The following is a 20,479-nucleotide window of genomic DNA, read 5'->3' on the forward strand; positions in this document are numbered from 1 at the left end:
AACGCCAGATTGTAAAAGAAATAAAAATTGACATAGCTTTGGTAACTGTCTCCACAATTTCGTCAAAACGCACAGATTGTGATCTAACTTCACAAACTAAAGTAAGGATCGAGTAACAATAGAAAATCAAACTTTTAAGCATGAGCAATCGAGCACATTGAATCATTACATTTAGGGGTCATTTGGTTCGATATATGAAATGGAAAGGGAATGGAAACAAATAAAGAAGGAAAATCGTAATAAGAATGGTCATAGCTCATAGCTATTGGCCATTGGGTGTTTGCTTCAAGTCATGTAATGGAAATGGTAACCATAGTCCATTACCACTAACTAATGAATTTTGTTACTTGAGGGGAAAAAGAGAGGGTAACAAATTGGAGAAGTTCATTACCACCAAGTAATGAAAGGGATTGTTAAGGGGTTGAACCAAACATAAAGAAAGAAAACCGATAATCGGTCCAGTTTTTTGAAGCCTAAAAATAATGAACCAAACAGGCTCTTACATAGAATATTGAAAAATTTACAACCCCGCTGTGATAGCATTAGAGAAATGACAATAACTAGAAAAGAACCTTTTGAGTATGAGCAGCTTGAGTAATTAGATTTTAATGAAATTTTGGAAGTAATTAATAAATGAAATTTTGTAAAAATAATTTGAATAAAAACAAGGAAAACAGAAAACTAGAATTTCAATTATGGTTGCTTAAGCTTTTGATGTTCAGCCAAATGAACATGAACTTCGATTATTTGAATAATGAGTGATGGCACATAGCATCATACGGCCACTCCTAATAAACATGCTGTATTTGCTTGTTCAAAATAGCAATCGACAATGACGTGGATTTCTGCTGGAATGAATAAATAGAAAGTCGTTAAAGCAGAAATGTAATATTTAGCCACTAAGATGATACCAAGTGTAGTAAAACATTGGCAACCAAACCAATCAATTTTTTGAACAAAATCACGGTACAACTCTTTTTAACAAAAAAAACCACTGCAAAACTGCGACTAATCAAATTTCATTAGAAAAAGTTTGCTAAACAGCGTCTATTTAACTCGAGACATGAACCATCATAGTGAAGGACTTGTTTAGGCACCAACAACTTCTGTAGTCTCACCCTCTGCCATGGTTTCTTCAGCTGGCCTGTCTAACTTTACACCTACATCCTCGGAGTAGTCACCATGAACCTATCGACCAGCGAACCGAGTAATCAAAATCAAAAACACAGTTAATTTCGATAAACCCAAAGACAGATATTCAACTGAGAAACTAGGTACAAGTAAAAGAGATTTACCTCCATCAATTTTCCAAGATCAAACTTGGGGGACTTGAGGATTTTCACCTTCCTGATGTACACGTTTTGGAGTGGGTAAATTCCCATGGTAGCCTTTTCAATCTCCTTGCCAATAGACTCAGGGATGAACTTGGCAACGAGATCCTTAAGATCACAAGAACTAGCCTGGTTCACCATAATCTCACGCATCTTGCGACGGATCTGCAAACAAGAATGCATAGTTCAATAATTGACTCACCAGCAAGCTGAGTGTATCTATTAAGGAATGCCAATAAGAGCGACAGAGTACCAACCTGGCGGATCTGGCTAGACTGAGCATATGTGGTCCTTTTTACTTGGTTGGGACGTCTCTTGGTGAATGCAATGCAGAACATACGAAGGGTGAAATTGTCAGTGGTTTTGACATCAACATGTGCCTCAATCAAAGTCTGCCACTTACGAACAAGGGACCTCAACTTGTCGGTGGTGAAGTCCATACCCTAGTTCACCAAACCAAGTTACTCAATATCATCCTCTACATTTTAAAAAGAATTTACCCAGAAGAATAGAGCAAAAACACTTACATAGAAGTTAGTAAGCACATTGCGGCCCTGGACATCCTCAGCCCTCAGACGGATCTTCCTGAAGAATTGATCCTCATCATTTTGAAGATCAGCCAATGAAATCTCAAACACTCTGTGCTTAAGACCCTCAGATGCAATCTGAGCATAATGAAAGAGCATTAATTCATGCAAAGCAGGACAAACTTAACCCAAACTACAAATAAATAAATAATAAGCAACACAACTCCTAGCAGTAAAACAGTAAGGTCAAAGCTATTGAAGCAACAACATTAAAACACTAGCATTCAGTAAACCAACACACAATTACATAAACAAATGATCAGCATCAGTAAAAAAACCAACAAGAAGAGATAAACAAAAATAAAAGTTGGTTCATCAACAGAAGGATAAGTGTCTAACATAGCAGGCACATATTGACAAACCAAGCCACACAAGAAAGCCTGTTAGTATACATTGCACTCTCAATTCTATAGAAGTAGAAACCATATCAGTTCGCATAAATTGAGAAAATTCAAAAAGTTCACTTCTCATATATAATGTTTTATGTTTGTTTTACTAGCTAAACATAGAGAAACTTGTAACCTACCAAGTACTAAAAATACTAAGCATACTCCCTAAGGGTAATGAGGGAAAGCCTACGAAAGCAAGTCCATGAGTTTTCGATCAAAGGTGGAGTCTATTACTAGTATCAACTATCAATTAGTAGCACACTTAAAACTCTAACTAATATCAATTAGTATCAACTATAAATTAGCATAAAAACACACGATATCATCAAAAAAAAAAGCAGCACTAAAATCATCAAAAACAGCTTAAAAACTATTTTGATGTCTGATTATAAAATATAAAAAAACATAGCATATACAATCCACAAATCCATTACTTTAGTAACCAAAAACATACAGAAATCGAACGAAATAAAATAACCAAATATGTTATATGATTCTTAAATCATTGATTCTAATACAAAATCAAAGAACAAATAAACGAATTTACAAACAACCTTTAAAGTACATTACCTTGGTACCCTGAGTACGAGTAACTAGGGTTTTGCCAACATTCCTAACGCTGAAGATTGAAGGTGCCTTGATATCATACCAATCCTTCTTGGCAAAAGGATCAGAGCTGAATTTAATCAAACACGCAACAATTTAAAATCCCCAAAATAAATGAAATCAATTCAATTTCGTAAATCGAAAATAAACCCTAAAAATAAATAAGGGTTATAAAAAATACTTACGCCTTCTTCTTGCCACCCTTCTTACCCTTGGAAATCCTCTTGTTCTTCCTGCAAAAACAATAACAATGAGATTTGCATATGCAAAAACATTAAGGAAACAAATTAGAAAGGAATGAATGAAGAATAGGGAAATTGAGGAGAGAGAAAATACCCGACGGCCATGGTTGAATGAAGGAGGAGGGTTTGAGGGTTTGCTGCTACTCTCCCTTGCTCCTTTTTGATATGAGTTCAGTGAAACCCTAAAAGTCGATCATTGTTATTATATATAGGCAGGTTTTAGGGCCCAGCCCAAAGACGGCTGAAAATAATAGATATCTTAGGGTTGTTTTGTTCTGGGCTCTTTACAATTTTAATGTTTTTTTGCTGGGCTTTATATCTTGTTGGCCAGGTTACCATTACTAATACTAGGGTGTGCACCGGTCGAAAAGGAATTTTTCCGTTTTGGTTCGATTTTGGACCTGTTGAATTGTAATCAGTATTTTTAAAAAAATTATATAAATTTATACATATTTATAAAATACTTCATCTGTCTCTATATGATGTGTCCATTTCTTTTCGGTACAAAAATTAAGAAGAATCATGTGTAAGATATTATTTGTATTAAATCATAATTAAATATAGAAGTTGGTACACTTTTATGAATTGTTTATTAATGATAGAGAATGTGGGTCATATGCAGTGGCGGATCTACTGTTGGTCACGTGTGGTCACGTGACCAACTATTATTTAAAAAAAAAAAAAAAAAAAAAAAAAATTTTTTTTCATTTTCAGCGTTTTCACTCTCAGCGTTAACCAAACCCTTCTTTTTTCTCTCTCTTTCTCCTTCGCGAAAGTAAAAAACCCTAAGGGTTAAGTGTAGCAGCGCCGCAGCCGCGACCTCCGGACCCCGGTGAGTTTGCCGGTGAGTTCGCGACGCACTTCAGTCTTCATTCGAGCAGTTCGCGCCGCAGCCGTGTTCCGACTTCCGTGTTCGTGTAGTCTCGCAACAGTCGCAAGTCGCAACTCGCAAGTCGCAATTGTTGGTGAGTTTTCCGGTGAATATGGCGTGAATTGTTATTTCATATTTGCTTGATTTTGTTTTGTTTTATTTTGTTATTAGCATTTCGATTTTGTTGTTTTGATTTTGTTAGGGTTTATATATTATATTTGTCTCAAAAAAATCTGATTTGGGTCTTTGTTTTGCGAATTGCAACAGACCAACACACCAACAGGCAACAGAGGGCGGCAGGCCGGTAGCTGGGGCGGCAGCAGGCGGCGGCAGGCCGGCAGCAGGCGGCGGCAGCAGGCATAAACTTCAGGTATTCTTAAAGTTCTAATTCAACCTTCTTAATTGAATCATTCTTGAAAATTGTTGAATTATTCTTCATGAATCATTGTTGGGTTGTAAATTGTTGCTGAAAATTGATGTTTATTTGTGAATTTTTGTCAATTTGATTTCATTCTTGATTGAATCATTCTTGATTGAATCATTCTTGATTGTGTTGTATTTTGGAAATTAGATTAGGATGTCATTACGATTGTGTTGTGATTTGGAAATTGATGGTCAATTGTTGATTTATGAAATATGTTACTAAGGATAGGAATTAGAATGTTTTAGAAATCATTTACGATTGTGTTATTTATTCTCATTCAAAGTATTAATTTAATTTTCAGAATGAAAAGGAAAAAAACGAAGGATATTTCAAGTTTTTTTGTTAAAAGAACGCCAACTCAAAATCCACCTCCACCTTCTCCACCTTCTCCTCCTCCATCTCCTCCACCTTCTCCTCCACCATCTCCTCCACCATCTCCTCCAAATCTTTCACCACCTCAAGAAAATGAACAAAATCTTCCTCCTCCATCTCAATTAAATGAACAAAATCCTTCTCATCAACAAAGTGAACAACATTCTTCTCCATCACACAATTCCAAAACCCATCTTATTCCCAGATTGAGCGAATTTGAAATTGCTAATCTTCCACAAGATCCTGGGAAAAGGAGAAAGATGAGTGATTTTCATCCTGATGATAAAAGCATAGTAAGAAGAACATACCTTGATAGAAAACCTTGCCAACCTAAAAATTTTGTGTTTCCTCAAACACTTATCGGGCCGAAAAATCGTCGATTTAATGTGGATTGGTTTGATACTTGGCCTTGGCTAGAATATAGTGTTGAAAAGGATGCTGCATTTTGTTTTGCTTGCTACTTATTCAAGGAGGACAATTCGGTTGGAAGAGATGCTTTTACTACCCATGGTTTTAAGTATTGGAATAGATTGGATGTAATAAAAAAGCATGTTGGTAGTCATAAGAGTGTTCATAGTAATGCTATGATTGCTATGGAACTTTTCAAGAACCAAAAGAGTAGCATTATTACTGGTTTATCAAAACAAACAAAAGAAACCATGAGTGCTTATCGAACGCGATTAGAAGCTTCTGTTGAAACTATCAGGTGGCTTTTACTCCAAGGGTTGCCTTTTCGGGGTCATGATGAAAAAGAAAGTTCATTGAGTAGAGGTAATTTTGTTTCATTACTTACTCTTCTTTCACAACATGATCCTGAATATTCCAAAGTTGTTTTCAAATTGGCACCTGGCAATTGTCAACTCACTTCTCCTGTTGTCCAAAAAGATATCATTAATGCTTGTGCAAAAGAGACAACGAAAGCAATACTTGAAGATATGAATGGTGGTTTTTTTGCTATTCTAGCTGATGAGTCCGCCGATATTTCTGATAAGGAACAAATGGCTCTTTGCTTGAGATATGTTAATAAAAAGGGAGAAGTATGTGAGCGTCTTCTTGGTGTTGTGCATGTTCCCAATACTACTTCTTTAACTCTTAAAAGTGGTATTGAGTCATTACTCATGGAGCACTCTTTGACTTTCTCACAAGTTCGAGGGCAAGGTTATGATGGGGCAAGCAATATGCAAGGTTCAATCAATGGACTCAAAGCTTTGATATTAGAAGAATGTCCTCAAGCATACTTTGTGCATTGTTTTGCACATCAACTTCAGTTGACACAAGTTGCACTTGCTAAAAAGAATTCAGATTGTGGTTGGCTTTTTGTTGATGTACTTGCACCTCTCTTGAATTTTGTGGGTGGTTCACCTAAAAGGAAAGAATTTCTTCGAGAGAAACAAGCTCAACGAGTTGTGGAAGCACTATCCTCAGGTGAACTTGAATCGGGAACGGGTTTAAATCAAGAACGTGGCTTAGGCAGACCTTGTGACACTCGTTGGGGGTCCCACTTTAAAACAATCTTGAATGTGCTTGATTTGTATCCTTCAATTCTTGAGTCACTTGATAAAATTGGTGAAGTTTCTGATGCAATTGATTCAAATAAAGCACAAGCTCTTACACACTTGTTGATGTCATTTGATTTTGTGTTTGTGGCACACTTGATGGTTTCTATATTTGGCATCACAAATGCATTGAATGTGGCTTTGCAAAAACGTGATCAAGACATTGTAAATGCTATGGCCATGGTTGATGTAACCAAGATCAATCTACAAAAGATGAGAGATGAAGGATGGGATTCTCATATGGAAAAAGTCACTTCTTTTATGTCTAAATATGACATCGAGATTCCAAACATGGATGAGAAATATCATGTTCCGGGGAGAAGAATGTTTAGAGGTAAGAGCCCACAAGTTACAAATCTTCATCATTTTCGAGTTGAAGTTTTCTTAAGTGTCATTGACCTTCAATTGCAAGAACTTGAGAATCGGTTTCCGGAGATAAGTAAGGAACTACTTATTTGTATGTCTTGCTTTAATCCTACTAACCGTTTTTCTTCTTTTGACAAAAGAAAATTGATTCAACTTGCCAAGTTCTATCCCAATGAGTTTTCAAGTACTGAAATGATATTTTTTGATTGGTCACTTGAAAATTTTATTGTTGATGTTAGAGGAGATGAGAGATTTTGGAATTTAAAGAGTCTTCACGAGCTTTCAATGAAACTTGTTGAGACGGGAAAGTCCGAAACTCATGATCGGGTCTACTTGCTTTTGAAATTGGTGTTGGTTCTTCCCGTTGCAACTGCAAGTGTAGAAAGAGTATTTTCTAGTATGACGCAAGTGAAAGATAAATTGCGTAATAGCATGGGAGATCAAATGTTGAATGATTGCTTGATTACTTATGTGGAGAAAGAAATGTTTTTGAAGGTTAGCAAGGATGATATTATAAATCGATATCAAAATATGAAAACTCGTCGAGAACAATGTAATATTTTCTAAAGTACTATTTTTGTTATAAGTATATTAGTACTATTTTATCGAATATGAACTATTATTAGTCATAAATTGATTTTATTTGAAGTAGTTTTATTTAAATTCATGGATTATCTTATATGGATACGCGTATCCGTATCCGTACCCGTACCCGTAGCCAATTCTGTGCAACCTAGTCGGTAGTGACCAACTATTCATAAATTCCTGGATCCGCCACTGGTCATATGGGAAAATAGGTGATATTATAAAAGTTGAAAGCAAATTAAAATTGGTAGACTCATACCAAGTAAGGAAATAGAAATTTATTTGGGACAAACATAAATGAGAAAAATGAGCACTCTATTTAGAGAGGAAGGGAGTAGATACATTAATATTATTAATTCTAACAACAATAATCTTAAAGTTAATAAAGAGTATGTTTTTAGCTATCAGACTTTATAACTTTGAATTTTTTTTAACCTTTAAACTTTTTTAAAAAAAAAATATGTCCACCGGTCCAGACCGGAAGTTTCCGGGTTTGGACCGGACCGAAAATACGGAATCCTGATTTCTGACAGATCGAAACCTCGGTCCGGTCCAACCCTACCCTTTGAACACCCGGAACTAGTACGAGTTTGGAAAATAATCTAGTCATGTTTGACATTTTGCACTATTCACAAATATCACTTTAACCATTTTTTGTTATTTATACGTGAAAAAAATATAGTCATGTGAGATATTGTTAGATTCATCTTAATATTTATCTTATAAATATCTATTTTTTACAAGTACATAATTTTCCTAGTATATTTGAACTAAGACATATTAAGTTACAACACAAACCCAATGAACATGTATAAAGTACAAGTTGAAGTGAATGATGAAACATTTATCAAAACATTTGTCCTATTTGACAAACATGGAGAGAAGTTGATAAAAGCATCGATTAATGAAACTTCTTAGTACAATAAAAAGGTATACCAAAAGCCATATAGAGCATGTTTGGCAAAATTAGCAGTTCTAGTAGTTGTTAGCAGTTATAGTAACTGTAACTGTTAGGGGTAGCTGTTAGCTGTCTACTAGTAGCTGTCAGCGATCAACTATTAAATTAGCTGTTTAATTAGAAGTGTTTGGCAAAAGTAGCTGTTGAAATTGTAAAAGACAATAAATGACATTTATTCTAATATGAAGTGAACTAAAACAATTTCATATGTTCGTTCAATAGTTAAATTCAATATTTATTTTTTCAAAGAAGTTATACAAAAATGAGTATACGACTTTTTAGCTGTTCAAAGAAATGTATAAATCCAAGAAATACTAAAATTGTAAAATATATTATCTTTAAAATAAATATTAAAGATAATATATTTTACAAGTATTTTAGTTAAAGTTTATTACACATATGACCAATCAAACTCAAAAAGAAAAACTAAAATGTTCAATTTTTAGATTATAAATATATACTCATTCTGAACAAATTAATGAAAGGAACACTATGGAGTACTTCTTTTATTTCAAAATAGTTGCACCACTTTTACGATAATATTTTACATTGAAATACTCTAATCATTAACATATTTGTTTTTGTATTTTGTAAGATTTTTATAGTGTTGATATTATCAATATATTAAGCACATATAAAAAAAACAATAACATATTACATAATAACTTTATTGTTTGTATATTAGGCAAAAACTACAGTCAAATTGGGTATATATATGAATATTTCAAAAGTATACATCTTCTTCACGAAAAGTTTTGGCATTTGCCCGAGTACCAATGCTAGTATATATACATATACCACTTATAACAATCCTAATTTTCCCGACCAGCTTACAAAATTAACCTCAACGAAAGGGACTCTGGATGAACTAATCCGAACTACTACCTTCGCACTAAATTACTTTTGAGATTGTGAAACTCAAATCCCAACCCTATTCAATTTAATAAACTATTACAACCATGCGCTGGTTCTCAAACTTTATCCTAATAAATTCCTCTGCAAAACCCGACACAGAGTTGCCTTTAAAAATTGAACAACCCTAAATCGGAAAATAATCTATACAAATATATTAAGAAGCGTTCTTAAGCAAGTTTACACATCACATGACATTGTCCTTTTAGTTGTTTCATTCCATGTTATCCACATACATTGAAAAATTGGAAACATGCCTCGTGTAAGATTCGACTATATAACCTCGAGCTCATATAGTAAAGTTCTAACCAATTAACTATGCAACATTAAATGCTATTATTTAACATATGAAAATATTAATTAATAACCCAGTATATTGCCCGGACCTAGTTACTAGTTACACACACCTGTTTACAAACCAAAATGATTTGTGCCAAAATAACAAATGCAAAGAATAACAAAATGTAACATTCAAAAATTGAAAGATTGATTGTATTATCATGCATTAATAGTGAAGGAAGAAGAAAGGAAAAGGGCCCGAGCAAAGAGGAAAAATGCTTGGATATGGGGAGAAAACGACCGGATGGATGAGTCCATGTCATACCCATCACTAGTTATAAAAGAAGGTTTAGGAAGAAGATAAACAGATGTGACGTCTCTCATGTATGATCCAAGCGGTGAAGCAATACTCCACCTTCATCGGCCCTCTCTCATCATATTAGGAAAAATGTCAAAAAGTCAAAAACATGTTAGTCTGGTTTATTCTTGTTTTCATGCATGTTTATGCAGGTGTAGCAGCCAAGGATTCCCCAAACCTAGCAAGTGGTGCTAGTATTAGTGGGTCCTAACTCCTAAGTGTTTGTTTATTGTATTCTGTTATGCAAATTTTACCGATAAAAAAAAATAGTGAATGAATATACAAACGTATATATTAATCACGATAACATTAAAAAAATAGGGCAGCTCATATCCTAGATAAGTATATTTTGCTATCATAAACAAAAGTTTACTTTAATGACCCGTGAATTTGAATAACATAAAAATTCATATCCTATAATTTAGGGGAGTGCACCGGTCTTGGACCCGTTGGACCGAAATATGCATTCTTTTTTAAAAAAGACTTTTTTATTTAAATTTATACATATTTATAAAATAGATACATTAAAATTTATTAGTTCTAACAACAATAATACTCCGTCTGTTCCATAATATAAGTCCCCTTTCATTTTAAAGTTTACCAAAATATAAGTCAAATTTTCTATTTTCATTTAAAAAATAATGCCCAAAAAACTCTCATGAAAATAATTTAATTTCCAAAAAATCCTAATAATTTTAGGTTCCAATGAACTATTATTAATGATAAATGAACTCTTTTACCCTATTAAACTCTTCTACATATTAAACCATGCAACATTAATGTTTAGTTTTTATTTTTTGTTAAGTATTAAAAAACAATGTAGTTGTTTCCCAATAAAAATGATTCAAATAAAACAAGATTCCACATTTTCACTTTAGCTTAATTCACAAGTAAAAACAGAATCATTACTTATATTATGGGACAGAGGGAGAGTATTAAAGTTAGTAAAGAGTAAGTTTTTAGCTTTCAAACTTTATAATTTTGAATTTTTTTAACCTTTAAACTATTTTTTATTTTAAAAAAAGAAATTCAAGTTCAACGTCCAGACCGGAAACCTAGAATCCTGATTTTTGATGGTCCGTTACGGTCCAAATTACGGTCCAACCCTACCTTTTGCACACCCCTATCTTGGATAAGCATACTATATTTTGCCCTACCATAAACAAAATTTTAGCAAGTTAACCTAGAACAACCCGTGTAATGAGTCTTGAAAATAGTTCTAGTTTCATGTTGATAGCGACATTAACCCCAAATGCTACTCTTCAAACACGGGGTAATAACAATGCTCATTTGCTAGACGCCATAGAATTTCCTAGTAACGTCCTAAATACATATAATATACGTATTTTTTTCATTTTCAGATTTTTCCCTTTCTACATTCACTTTCCTCCCCTCTTCTCCCACATCACCATTGGACACCGGTATAACACACCACCGCCGCCACACCATACTGGCGTCGTACGACCAACACACTGTCGCCGCACCACCACCGTAACCCCACCCTCCTTTTGTCTGTTTCTTCATCGACAGTGAATTTTTTTCTTTAAAGAAGGCGTCCACCATGGACGCCCCATCACCGGTGGAGGCGTCCATGACAGACGCCTCACCACATGATGAGGCACCTACCATGGACGCCTCCACGGGTGATGGGGCGTCCATGGTAGACGCCTCCCTTTTTTCCGATTTTTTTTTAAAAAAAGGGAGGCGTCCACCATGGACGCCCCACCACCGGTGCATGCGTCCATGGCAGGCGCCTTTTCCTTTGATTGAGCGCCTGCCATGGACGTCTACCCCGGTGGTGGGGCATCCATCGTAGACGCCTCCCTGTTTTTTTTTTTTTTTTTTAAAAAAAAAAAGCTACATGGTGATGGTGAAAATCTCGGTGATGACGTGAAAGTGGGATGGTAATGGTGAAAATCTCGATTTTGGGGTGTGAAGATGGTTTGAAGAAGGTGATCCCCATGCGCTGATTTCTGAATTTTGAAGCCTTCATTTTTTGAGTTTAAAAATCTGAAGATTTGTTTCTTGAATTTGCAGCCACCATTTTTGCCTTTTTGGTATTTTTGAGGGATTTGAGGAGAGAGAGGGGAGGACGGGTGGTGATGGCGTGAAGGTGATGGTAGAAGGTGGTGATGGTGATGGTGAAGGTAGAAGGTGGTGATGGTGAAGGTGATGGTAGAAGGTGGTGATGGTGAAGGTGATGGTAGAAGGTGGTGATGGTGAAAATCTCAAGCGTTGGTGATGGTGGCACCAGCGACGTTCTTGTGATGGTGGTGGTGGCAGCGGCAGATCTGACAGTGGTTGTAAGGAAATGGGAAAGGAAAGGGTGAAAGAGAAGAAATAGAAATATAGAAATACAATATAAAAATACTGTATTTAGGGCGTTACTAAGAAAATTTAGGGCGTAATTTAGCAAAACCGCCTAAGCATTAAGAATTTAGGGCGTAATTTAGCAAAACCGCCTAAGCATATCTTAATGCATAACATTTCAGAGAGCCAGCAGACCCATATCTCATTGATGCACAATCATCCTTCTAAGTTCCAGGGTTTGCTTTTTTACTCATACCATAGACAGAAAGGCTAAAAGTTTGTTTCTATTCAGCCAACAATGAGAACAGCAAGTGAAGATCAAACACAGTACTGCCCATTTGAAACTACAGAACAAAAAAAGAGACGCAATTTTACTTTAATAACTCTCATATAGCGGTATGTTAACCAGGCGGCCGCAAGTCCTAAATCAAAAACTTCGCCTCGAGCTTACATGATGCTCTTCCTAATTGTAGACTTGATATATATAGTGGGATAACTTGCTATAATTTGGAAATGGATTTTCTGAACCCTATGATTCCAAGTTCCAACTGATACTATGAAGAAAAAGCAGTTCGTTAGTCATCAGTTCGTCACTATTCACAAGCTTTCAAGTTTTGACAATACATGCTCTCAACTAAAGGGGTATCAACAATTCTTTATCAAGGCCGCACTTTCTGCAACAGGTCCAGACACCAACAACGATACTTTGACCTTGACATCTCATACAGTTCATCAGGTGTCAGTTTCTCAAGATCCTTCATTTTGCAATACTCAAACTCGTTGGTAAGAAATTCTGTAACGTGACTGGGTAAGCATGCTCCAATAAAATCTTTGAGATGATCTTGGTCACGCATTCTCTTGTATAGCCTCATTACAGAGACACAGTCTTCATAAGGATCATGCACTCCCATCTGAATATCATAACTGCATTTACACATTGCAGAACAACATTCAGAGATACTCCAGAGAACAATTAATATCTGCCAGCTCATTTTCACTGAAATTACTCAAGATTTCCCCCCTGAACCCTTAGATATTAATATTTTGGATACTACAACGCACGAGACAATTTCACAGCTGATCAGAGTTCAAAAAAGGTGACAATATACAAACCCAAATTAACGGTACCAGGTAACAGAGAAATCAGGAGTCAGAGGACTCATGTCACTGTCAGTTTAACACTTTGTTTGACTAGGAAGAAATGGAGACAAAAGGGAAGGAAGGGAAAGGGAGGGGAACAAGTTCCCTTATTCGGATAAGGGATTGGGGGGAAGGAAGGGGAGGGAGAGGAAATCGGGAAGGATCCACTTTCCCTCCCTCTTTAATGATCATCCCTCCCAAATTGGAGAGATTTGGAGGGAAAATGAAGCTCCATCTTCCACCTCCCTCTCTTTCCCCTCCTCTTCCTCCTCTATCCCTTTCCTTTCCCTCATATTTTGTTACCCGAACAAAGGATTACAACAAATTACAACTTGGCGATAACTTCAGAGGCAGGGTGCAGAAATACAAAGTGTGGCCATAAGCCTCACACAGACAAAAAATAGATTAAAATAAACCATGCAGTAATCATCATTCAGGCATTCACCACATGTAAGAGCAGAATACAAGTGCAGTGCTAACCAAACGAATCACACCAGCTAGAGAGGATTTCCTACCCAAGATACATTTTCGTCAAATATTTCAATGAGTGGCTGACCAAATTTGTTTTCATCAGTGGATGATATTTTGCGGTATCCCTGCATAGGAGGAAAAATCAGTATACATTTAAAAAAAATTGCAGGATGATTTCATAGAAAGACCCAGATAAAATGGAATCATGTACCTAGGTTATGAACAAATCTGTATCTATTAGAAAGCCCATTGTGCTGTGAGCTGCCTAATCAATTAAAAAGTTCTCCCAGAAACAAAATGGGCAAAAAGATGGATTCTTTATAACATGACCTCACAGCATAGAGCATTCCCAGCATAAAGAAACAAAGACAAATCCAAGAGAGAGTGATAACCACACCCACGGACATCAAGATTTTATTGCCCTACTAGTCTACTTGTTTCTCAAATGCTTTAATATTGGAAAACTGCAACACATAAAATTGCATATATACCAGCCTCGCCCAGGACCTAGAAGCATGAGCAAATATCAAAGATTGAGAAGTTGAGAATATGTTTCCGTAAAAGGAAAAAAATAAAATAAAGCATACGTGATTGCTCAAGTCCCTGTAGCTGTCATTAATTACAAAGGAAAAGAAGGAAATAACAAAAAAGGATATGTATTTGTTGTAAATTGTGAATCATGAAGAAATACCCCTATGGCCTATCGAGGCCCTCAAAGACAAATAAGTTTAAGCCCCAAATGGGAAGACCTTTTTGTTTTAGGTAGAAAAGTTGATCCCTTCAAAATGCCGTATAGCAGATTATCTCAATGCAGGACTTGGAACATAACACTCTAAGTTGTGCTTCCCTCCTTTCGCTAGATGTCCATATAAACTACTCCCTCCGTCCTCTATTAGTTTACCCCTTTCTTTTGCACAGAGTTTTAGGAGAAATGATGTTGTGAGTCATAGAAAGAAAGAGAAACTATAATTTTATATTAAAGTTGAATGTATGTGTAATGAAAAGTTTGTGGTCCTATTCCAAAAATAGCAAAAAAAAGAAAGGGGTAAACTAATAAGGGACACCCTTAAAAGGAATACGGGTAAACTAATAGAGGACGGATGGAGTAGAATTTAATTAGCAATAGATACATAGATAGCATCACTCTCTTTTTCCCATTTGTTTTCTTCTCTATTTTATGTGAATCTTCATTTAGTATTGTATTTTCCCAACCCTTATCTTCCATAAAGTTGCATTGAGTCACTAAATTCCAGAAAGATGTCCGTCAACAATGGAAAAACCATCATCATGGTAACCAATCAGTTAAGATTCAAAAGAAAGAATATTGATCTCAACAAGACTTGAATTTCCACTGTTGCTGATGAATTCTCTCTTTCTTAATTAAATTGTCAACAAATATAAGGAGTTGGTCAGGACTGACCCCTAATTCAACTAAGGCCTTAAGGGTGGTGTCGACTTAAAAAGAGCCAAAAGAACAAAGGCCAAACTAGCAATAGTTTCACCACTTGTGATTATGGTAGGTAATCAGACTCCCAAACATCCAAGTTACATGGGAAAGCTATATAGATTTGAGCTCCCCAAGATTCTTCAAAATTACAATTACACAGGCGATATAACCAAAAGGTGAAAGCAGCTAAAACATATGCAAAAAGATTAATTGCACTTCCCCACTTTGGGAGTGAACAGTTCTGGCGTAAGCATTATCTGTGAATTTTGTAGTACCTCATAAATCTAAAACAAAGCGTACTTCTTGCAATTGAGGGGTAATGCTCCATACATCTAACCTCAACCATGCTCCTTATCTGCCCCAAGAAGGAGACTTGTTAGATGCACTTGGGATGATACATTATGGATATGTTCCTCATGAGTTGTCATTATATAGAATGCAGATGTAATTTGAGACTGCTTAGAAACTTCCATTTTCCATTTCTCATTCCACCAATTCCATAATCACTGTTCAAAAACAGCACAAAGGAAAACAAAAAATAGTAGATACAAAAGGAAACTAGGGATCCTGACACTACCCTTCCAGGTAACAATATCTAAAAATTAGACTGTACATACAGAACTCCAAAAGTGACAGCATTTTAAGTATGAAAAGTCAGCATGTTCTTGTTCTATTAAACTACATCTTTAAAGCTTATAAATTTGAGAGTATAAGACATTACCTCATCAGATGGTCAGGATAAGTAATTCTTAAACAATCCAAATCATGCTCTAATGAGTGGCCCACAAGAAGCCTAGCCTTTCCACCATCAATCCTCGCTATTCCTATGGACTCACCATTGTATAGGATTTCCGAAATCTTCTCTTGCACTTCTTTTAGAGGCATCGCATCTATTAGATGCTCTTCACTTAAGCCAGTCACATCAGATCTGCAGTATTTTTCAAGAATGGTACTGTTGTAAAACTGTACGTAAAACATGGTCACAATGTCACATGAGTTGACGTAAGAAATTACCTGTAATCAGTAACAGGCATTTGCGGCTGTACATAAGCATGGAAAATAATGTTCTCATATTCATCGATAAGGCAAACCCTACCACATAAATTAAGAGTTCCATCACTACCACCTCCAACCATTTCACAGTCGATTGCAACTGCTTCGTGAATCTGCGGGCCAATGTTACCATTGCTTTTGTCAAGAATAGATATTTCTTGTTCCATCAGAGATGATGATACTGTGCCCTGCAGTGGTATGGTGCCACATATATATATTATAAAAGATACTCCTCCTTTGCAAACCATCTAACAGAACTTTAGTTGTAATCAAAGATTGACTTACAAGACGAGTGGGTGGGGGCAACCGACATGTCCATTTATGCTCACTTGACAATATGGGGCTGTCAAAAATTTCCATGCAAAGATCACATCCACGCTCATGAAATATTTTACTGCAATTATCTTTTGCCAACAAACCTGAACAATTGATCGAAAAAATGATAAGAGGAGAATTGAATCTTAGTTAGAACAAATATTATCTTATATACACCAGTCACCTTTAGAATGTTCCCTGAGAGATTCAAAAGATTTGCAGTGTTTCCTACAAACTCCACATTTAGGTTGGTGCACTGAGTGGTATGAGACCTTCATGTGCTCCACTAGATGCTCCTTTTTCTTATATTGCTTATAGCAAGCTGAGCATTTATGCCTATTATTTGATGAAAGAGAAACAACATATCACGCACATTAGCTAAAGCAATGTCACAACTCACGAGATTGAGAACATTAGAGAACCACATTCCCCGTTTGAAGGAGGAAGAGAAATATCCTTTTGAAAAAAAAAATGTTTAATTCAGCACTTAATTAACTAGCCCCTCATATCTTCCTTAACTTTTCGCAATCTACCACGAGGCACTCTAATTGACAAGTTCCCCAAGGTCTGACATCTATACAAAATGAATAAGCAGCCACAGCCTACAAGTGAAAGAAACTGCAAAATATAAACTAACTTTTATTTGAACATCCACCTTCGTAATTGAATATCTTTCAATTACCTCCCTTAGAACACTGAAATTTTCAACACTTGGCCAGTGATGGATCCCGGAATTGTGCATCGAGATGGAAAATAGATAATTAGAGTACTCCAAAATAATGATTTTTCATAAAATTCTTAAAAGAAACTCATTAAATTCATACAAACCAAACAACAATGACTCTTAAACTAAATCAAAACATCAAAATTATCCATACAAAAGTAACCACTGTTACCATCATCGATTATTCGGAAACTAATGTTTCTATATAAGTGACTAACAATCATTTACGAAACGAACTAATCCATACCATTCCGCAACTTATTCTTACATACTTTCTGTATATCCAACAATAAATAAAAAATGCACAGAACTTAAATGAATATAAAAACATCTTCAAATTTACTCTCATTCTGCCTACTTTTGTTTCTACAATTATGATTTCGTTCGAGAAGTGTAACACATTCGTAAACCCTAAATTCCAACAGCAATAAGCAAGAATGGACTAAACCAAAATCAAGTTACCATATAATTCTGCTAATACAGAAAAAATGAAATCAAATTACTAGCATTATTCAAAACTCTAATTTGCAATTTCTAATAAAACAAAATACTACTCTGAAAATCTGAAAAAAAATTAACTTTTCAAAGAAAGAAAAGACCTTGTAGCCATAATAGGTGGTGGTGTGGTTAACGCTGTTGCAGTAATGCTTGGCTGGTTCTAATGGTGCAGATGATGCGGTAAATACTCGACTTCAAGGCTATGTTGTGGTGGTTAAGTTCAGTCTCTCTCCTCGATTTCAACTGCTACTTCACCGGCGATTGTTTTTCGTGCTTCAGCTGTCTCATTTTGCTTTCCTCGGAGGTTATGTAGCTGGATATCTGTTCGTGTTGTTTGTTTCTCGTTTGGTCTAGTCGACTGAGCACATTATTTACGAGATGTGCGCAATTCACAACCGTTGCGAATAATCCGTGTGTATTAGTCGCAATTTGGTAAATATATTGTGGAAAATCCTAAATTTCTTAAAAGGAGGTAGTATAATCAATAATGAATTGAAAGATTAAGTGTATTAAATTAATGTACTCTTCTAAAGCAAGGGTATCGAATCGAAATGTTTATAATTATTATGAATTGGATATCGCTTTTGATCTGGACTTGTCGATTAGGTTGATGAAATGTTCCTTACAAGTTACAATAATGTCGAAATTCTTATTATGACTTACTAAAATATAGAGGTGTAGTCTATCAACTCCATAGAGGAACTTGATTATTGCATGATAACCTGATTGTGAAGTTTAAAGTTGTAGGATGCACTTTTTTTTTAGTGTACAACATCATATATGTAAACGAAATAAAAACATATTTTAGGAAGCAAATAATACCATAACAAATAAAATTCTTTTACATATAAGATAACTGCATGCAACTAGATCTTTCATTGGTCATGTGGTTGCAATAAAATAAGTGACAACAACAAAAACAAAGAAGTAACAAAATTGTGTTCAGAACAGTAAAATAAGAAAGCAACAATGAAACATATAATGTATGAATTGTTGCTACATATAATGTATGAATTGTTGCTACTCCATTGATCCAAATCCCTTCATTCATCCATATAGATTTTGGGATAGACCGGCTTGCATTTGTCTAGTTGGAGTATGATCCATGACATCATTAATCCCTTCCATCATCTCACAATCATCACCTTGGTTAGGGGAAGCACGGGAAGTACCGACATCATGAGAAGGAACATTCACATTAGGAGGTGGATTATTATTATTATTGTTATTGTTATTGTTATTATTATTATCACCTCCACCAGTTACTCTAATACGATGTTGGATAGTCCTTAACTTATCATCGATCACCCAAATTAGGTCATCAAAAACTTCAAGTGCAACTTGTTGTATCGGTTTCCCAAGCAAAATGTCACTTATCACATTCTCCATTTCAATCTCACGATTCTTTCTTTGAAGCTTCAACAACCTTTCCTCTGCCTTGATTACACTTTGCTTGAGAAAAGTCTCCTGATTGAATCGCCTCTGAGATTGATCAACCTCTGGCTTTCTCTTGAAGTTGGAGATGATTCTCTTTGCCTCTACCTCTGAAGAAGGCCACACCACTGGAGCTTGGTCATAAGGCCCATAGATGATTGTACAAGCATCTACACCGCACAAGACACTTAGTTCTTGAGTCTTTTTTACTATCCCTTTCACTCTTTTCTTGTATGTCACTCTCCTAGAAGAGTCATTTTCTATATACTCTAGCTTCACTTTCTTTCTCGCCATTTCTAGTATGAATTCAAGTATGTAGATAGTATGGGTAGTATCAAGCTTGAAGAAGGGTATATATAAGGTTAAGTTTAGCGCTAAAACTGTTTTGAAATAATATGTTACCAATATCTGAAAATATTTAATCTGATTTGGTAATATATCAAAAGTGATATAGTAGTGACAGCAAATGCTTGTGTCATTCACAAAGTCAAAATTTGGGGTAGGTTTCCTAGGATGTGAAAGAACAACCTTTAGAGTTGAGAAATTATATAAATGTATAAAATAAAAATAATTTATCCATATTCATTAAGTGTAGAATATGGATAATCAAGTTGATATTTATATATATTTATTTATTTAGTTTATTTTAAATTTGTTAAGGAATGAGAAATGTATGGTCGTGTATAATGATTTTGTAAATTCACTGTGGGAGCAGCTAGTGGCAATAAAAAAACCAATGATAATGGTCCTAGTTTATCATGGTAAGTGAAAATTCCAAGAAATTAATTTTCAAATACTATGTGAAAGGATTTTGGCATATAAAACGTTTTAGGTAGAAAATCAATTAGTACAATGAAAATCGACATGTAAAGGATCTTCAAAAAAAATGATAAAAGGAAATAAATTTCCTTTTCAGAATTCCCAATATGAGGTGATTTATTTAATTTCCAAATTACATTAAGTTTAAGGGAGAACGAATACAAAATATTTGATGTTTTCCTATGCATCACTATTCCCTACTTGTCACCGTTTTTCTTAATTCTTATAATAATGGATGATAGGGATTTATAAATATTATGAGTTTCATAATTAGAGTAATCTCAACATTATTCAATTATTAAAGGAAGGTAATACATTAACTTGTGATTGCACAAGAATTGCTGAAAGAGTCTTAGTCATACAACTTAGTAGTTTTAATTCCTATATATATTCGAAAACAAGGAGAAGCACAAGTCAAATGAACTAATAAAG

The 20,479-nt window shown here is 35.1% G+C and overlaps 4 protein-coding genes across 4 annotated transcripts; 1 reads left to right on the plus strand and 3 right to left on the minus strand.

Annotated features, from left to right (window-relative positions):
* Positions 1–872: 872 nt before the first annotated feature.
* On the minus strand, positions 873–3,404 carry LOC104891128 (40S ribosomal protein S3a). The gene is made up of 7 exons (XM_010676780.3): positions 3,250–3,404; positions 3,099–3,146; positions 2,878–2,983; positions 1,859–1,996; positions 1,589–1,774; positions 1,296–1,496; positions 873–1,188 (listed from the first exon to the last, which is right to left on the minus strand). Exons 1-7 carry the CDS (start codon positions 3,258–3,260, stop codon positions 1,090–1,092), a joined length of 789 nt encoding a protein of 262 aa, XP_010675082.1. The 5' UTR covers positions 3,261–3,404; the 3' UTR covers positions 873–1,089.
* A 1,678-nt stretch (positions 3,405–5,082) lies between these two features.
* Positions 5,083–7,311, plus strand: LOC104891159 (uncharacterized). The gene has a single exon (XM_010676817.3). The coding sequence runs from the start codon at positions 5,083–5,085 to the stop codon at positions 7,309–7,311; it is 2,229 nt and encodes a 742-aa protein (XP_010675119.3).
* Positions 7,312–12,491: 5,180 nt separating this feature from the next.
* On the minus strand, positions 12,492–18,208 carry LOC104891127 (RNA exonuclease 4). Its single transcript, XM_010676779.4, has 7 exons — positions 17,896–18,208; positions 16,757–16,908; positions 16,543–16,676; positions 16,219–16,445; positions 15,926–16,132; positions 13,802–13,882; positions 12,492–13,070 (listed from the first exon to the last, which is right to left on the minus strand). The coding sequence occupies exons 1-7, from the start codon at positions 17,904–17,906 to the stop codon at positions 12,806–12,808; spliced, it is 1,077 nt and encodes a 358-aa protein (XP_010675081.1). The 5' UTR covers positions 17,907–18,208; the 3' UTR covers positions 12,492–12,805.
* A 633-nt stretch (positions 18,209–18,841) lies between these two features.
* Positions 18,842–19,531, minus strand: LOC104891158 (agamous-like MADS-box protein AGL80). Its single transcript, XM_010676816.2, has one exon. It carries the CDS (start codon positions 19,520–19,522, stop codon positions 18,842–18,844), a length of 681 nt encoding a protein of 226 aa, XP_010675118.1. The 5' UTR covers positions 19,523–19,531.
* Positions 19,532–20,479: the final 948 nt, after the last annotated feature.

Source organism: Beta vulgaris, chromosome 4, assembly GCF_026745355.1.
Source record: "Beta vulgaris subsp. vulgaris cultivar EL10 chromosome 4, EL10.2, whole genome shotgun sequence".
Taxonomy (NCBI): domain Eukaryota; kingdom Viridiplantae; phylum Streptophyta; class Magnoliopsida; order Caryophyllales; family Amaranthaceae; genus Beta; species Beta vulgaris.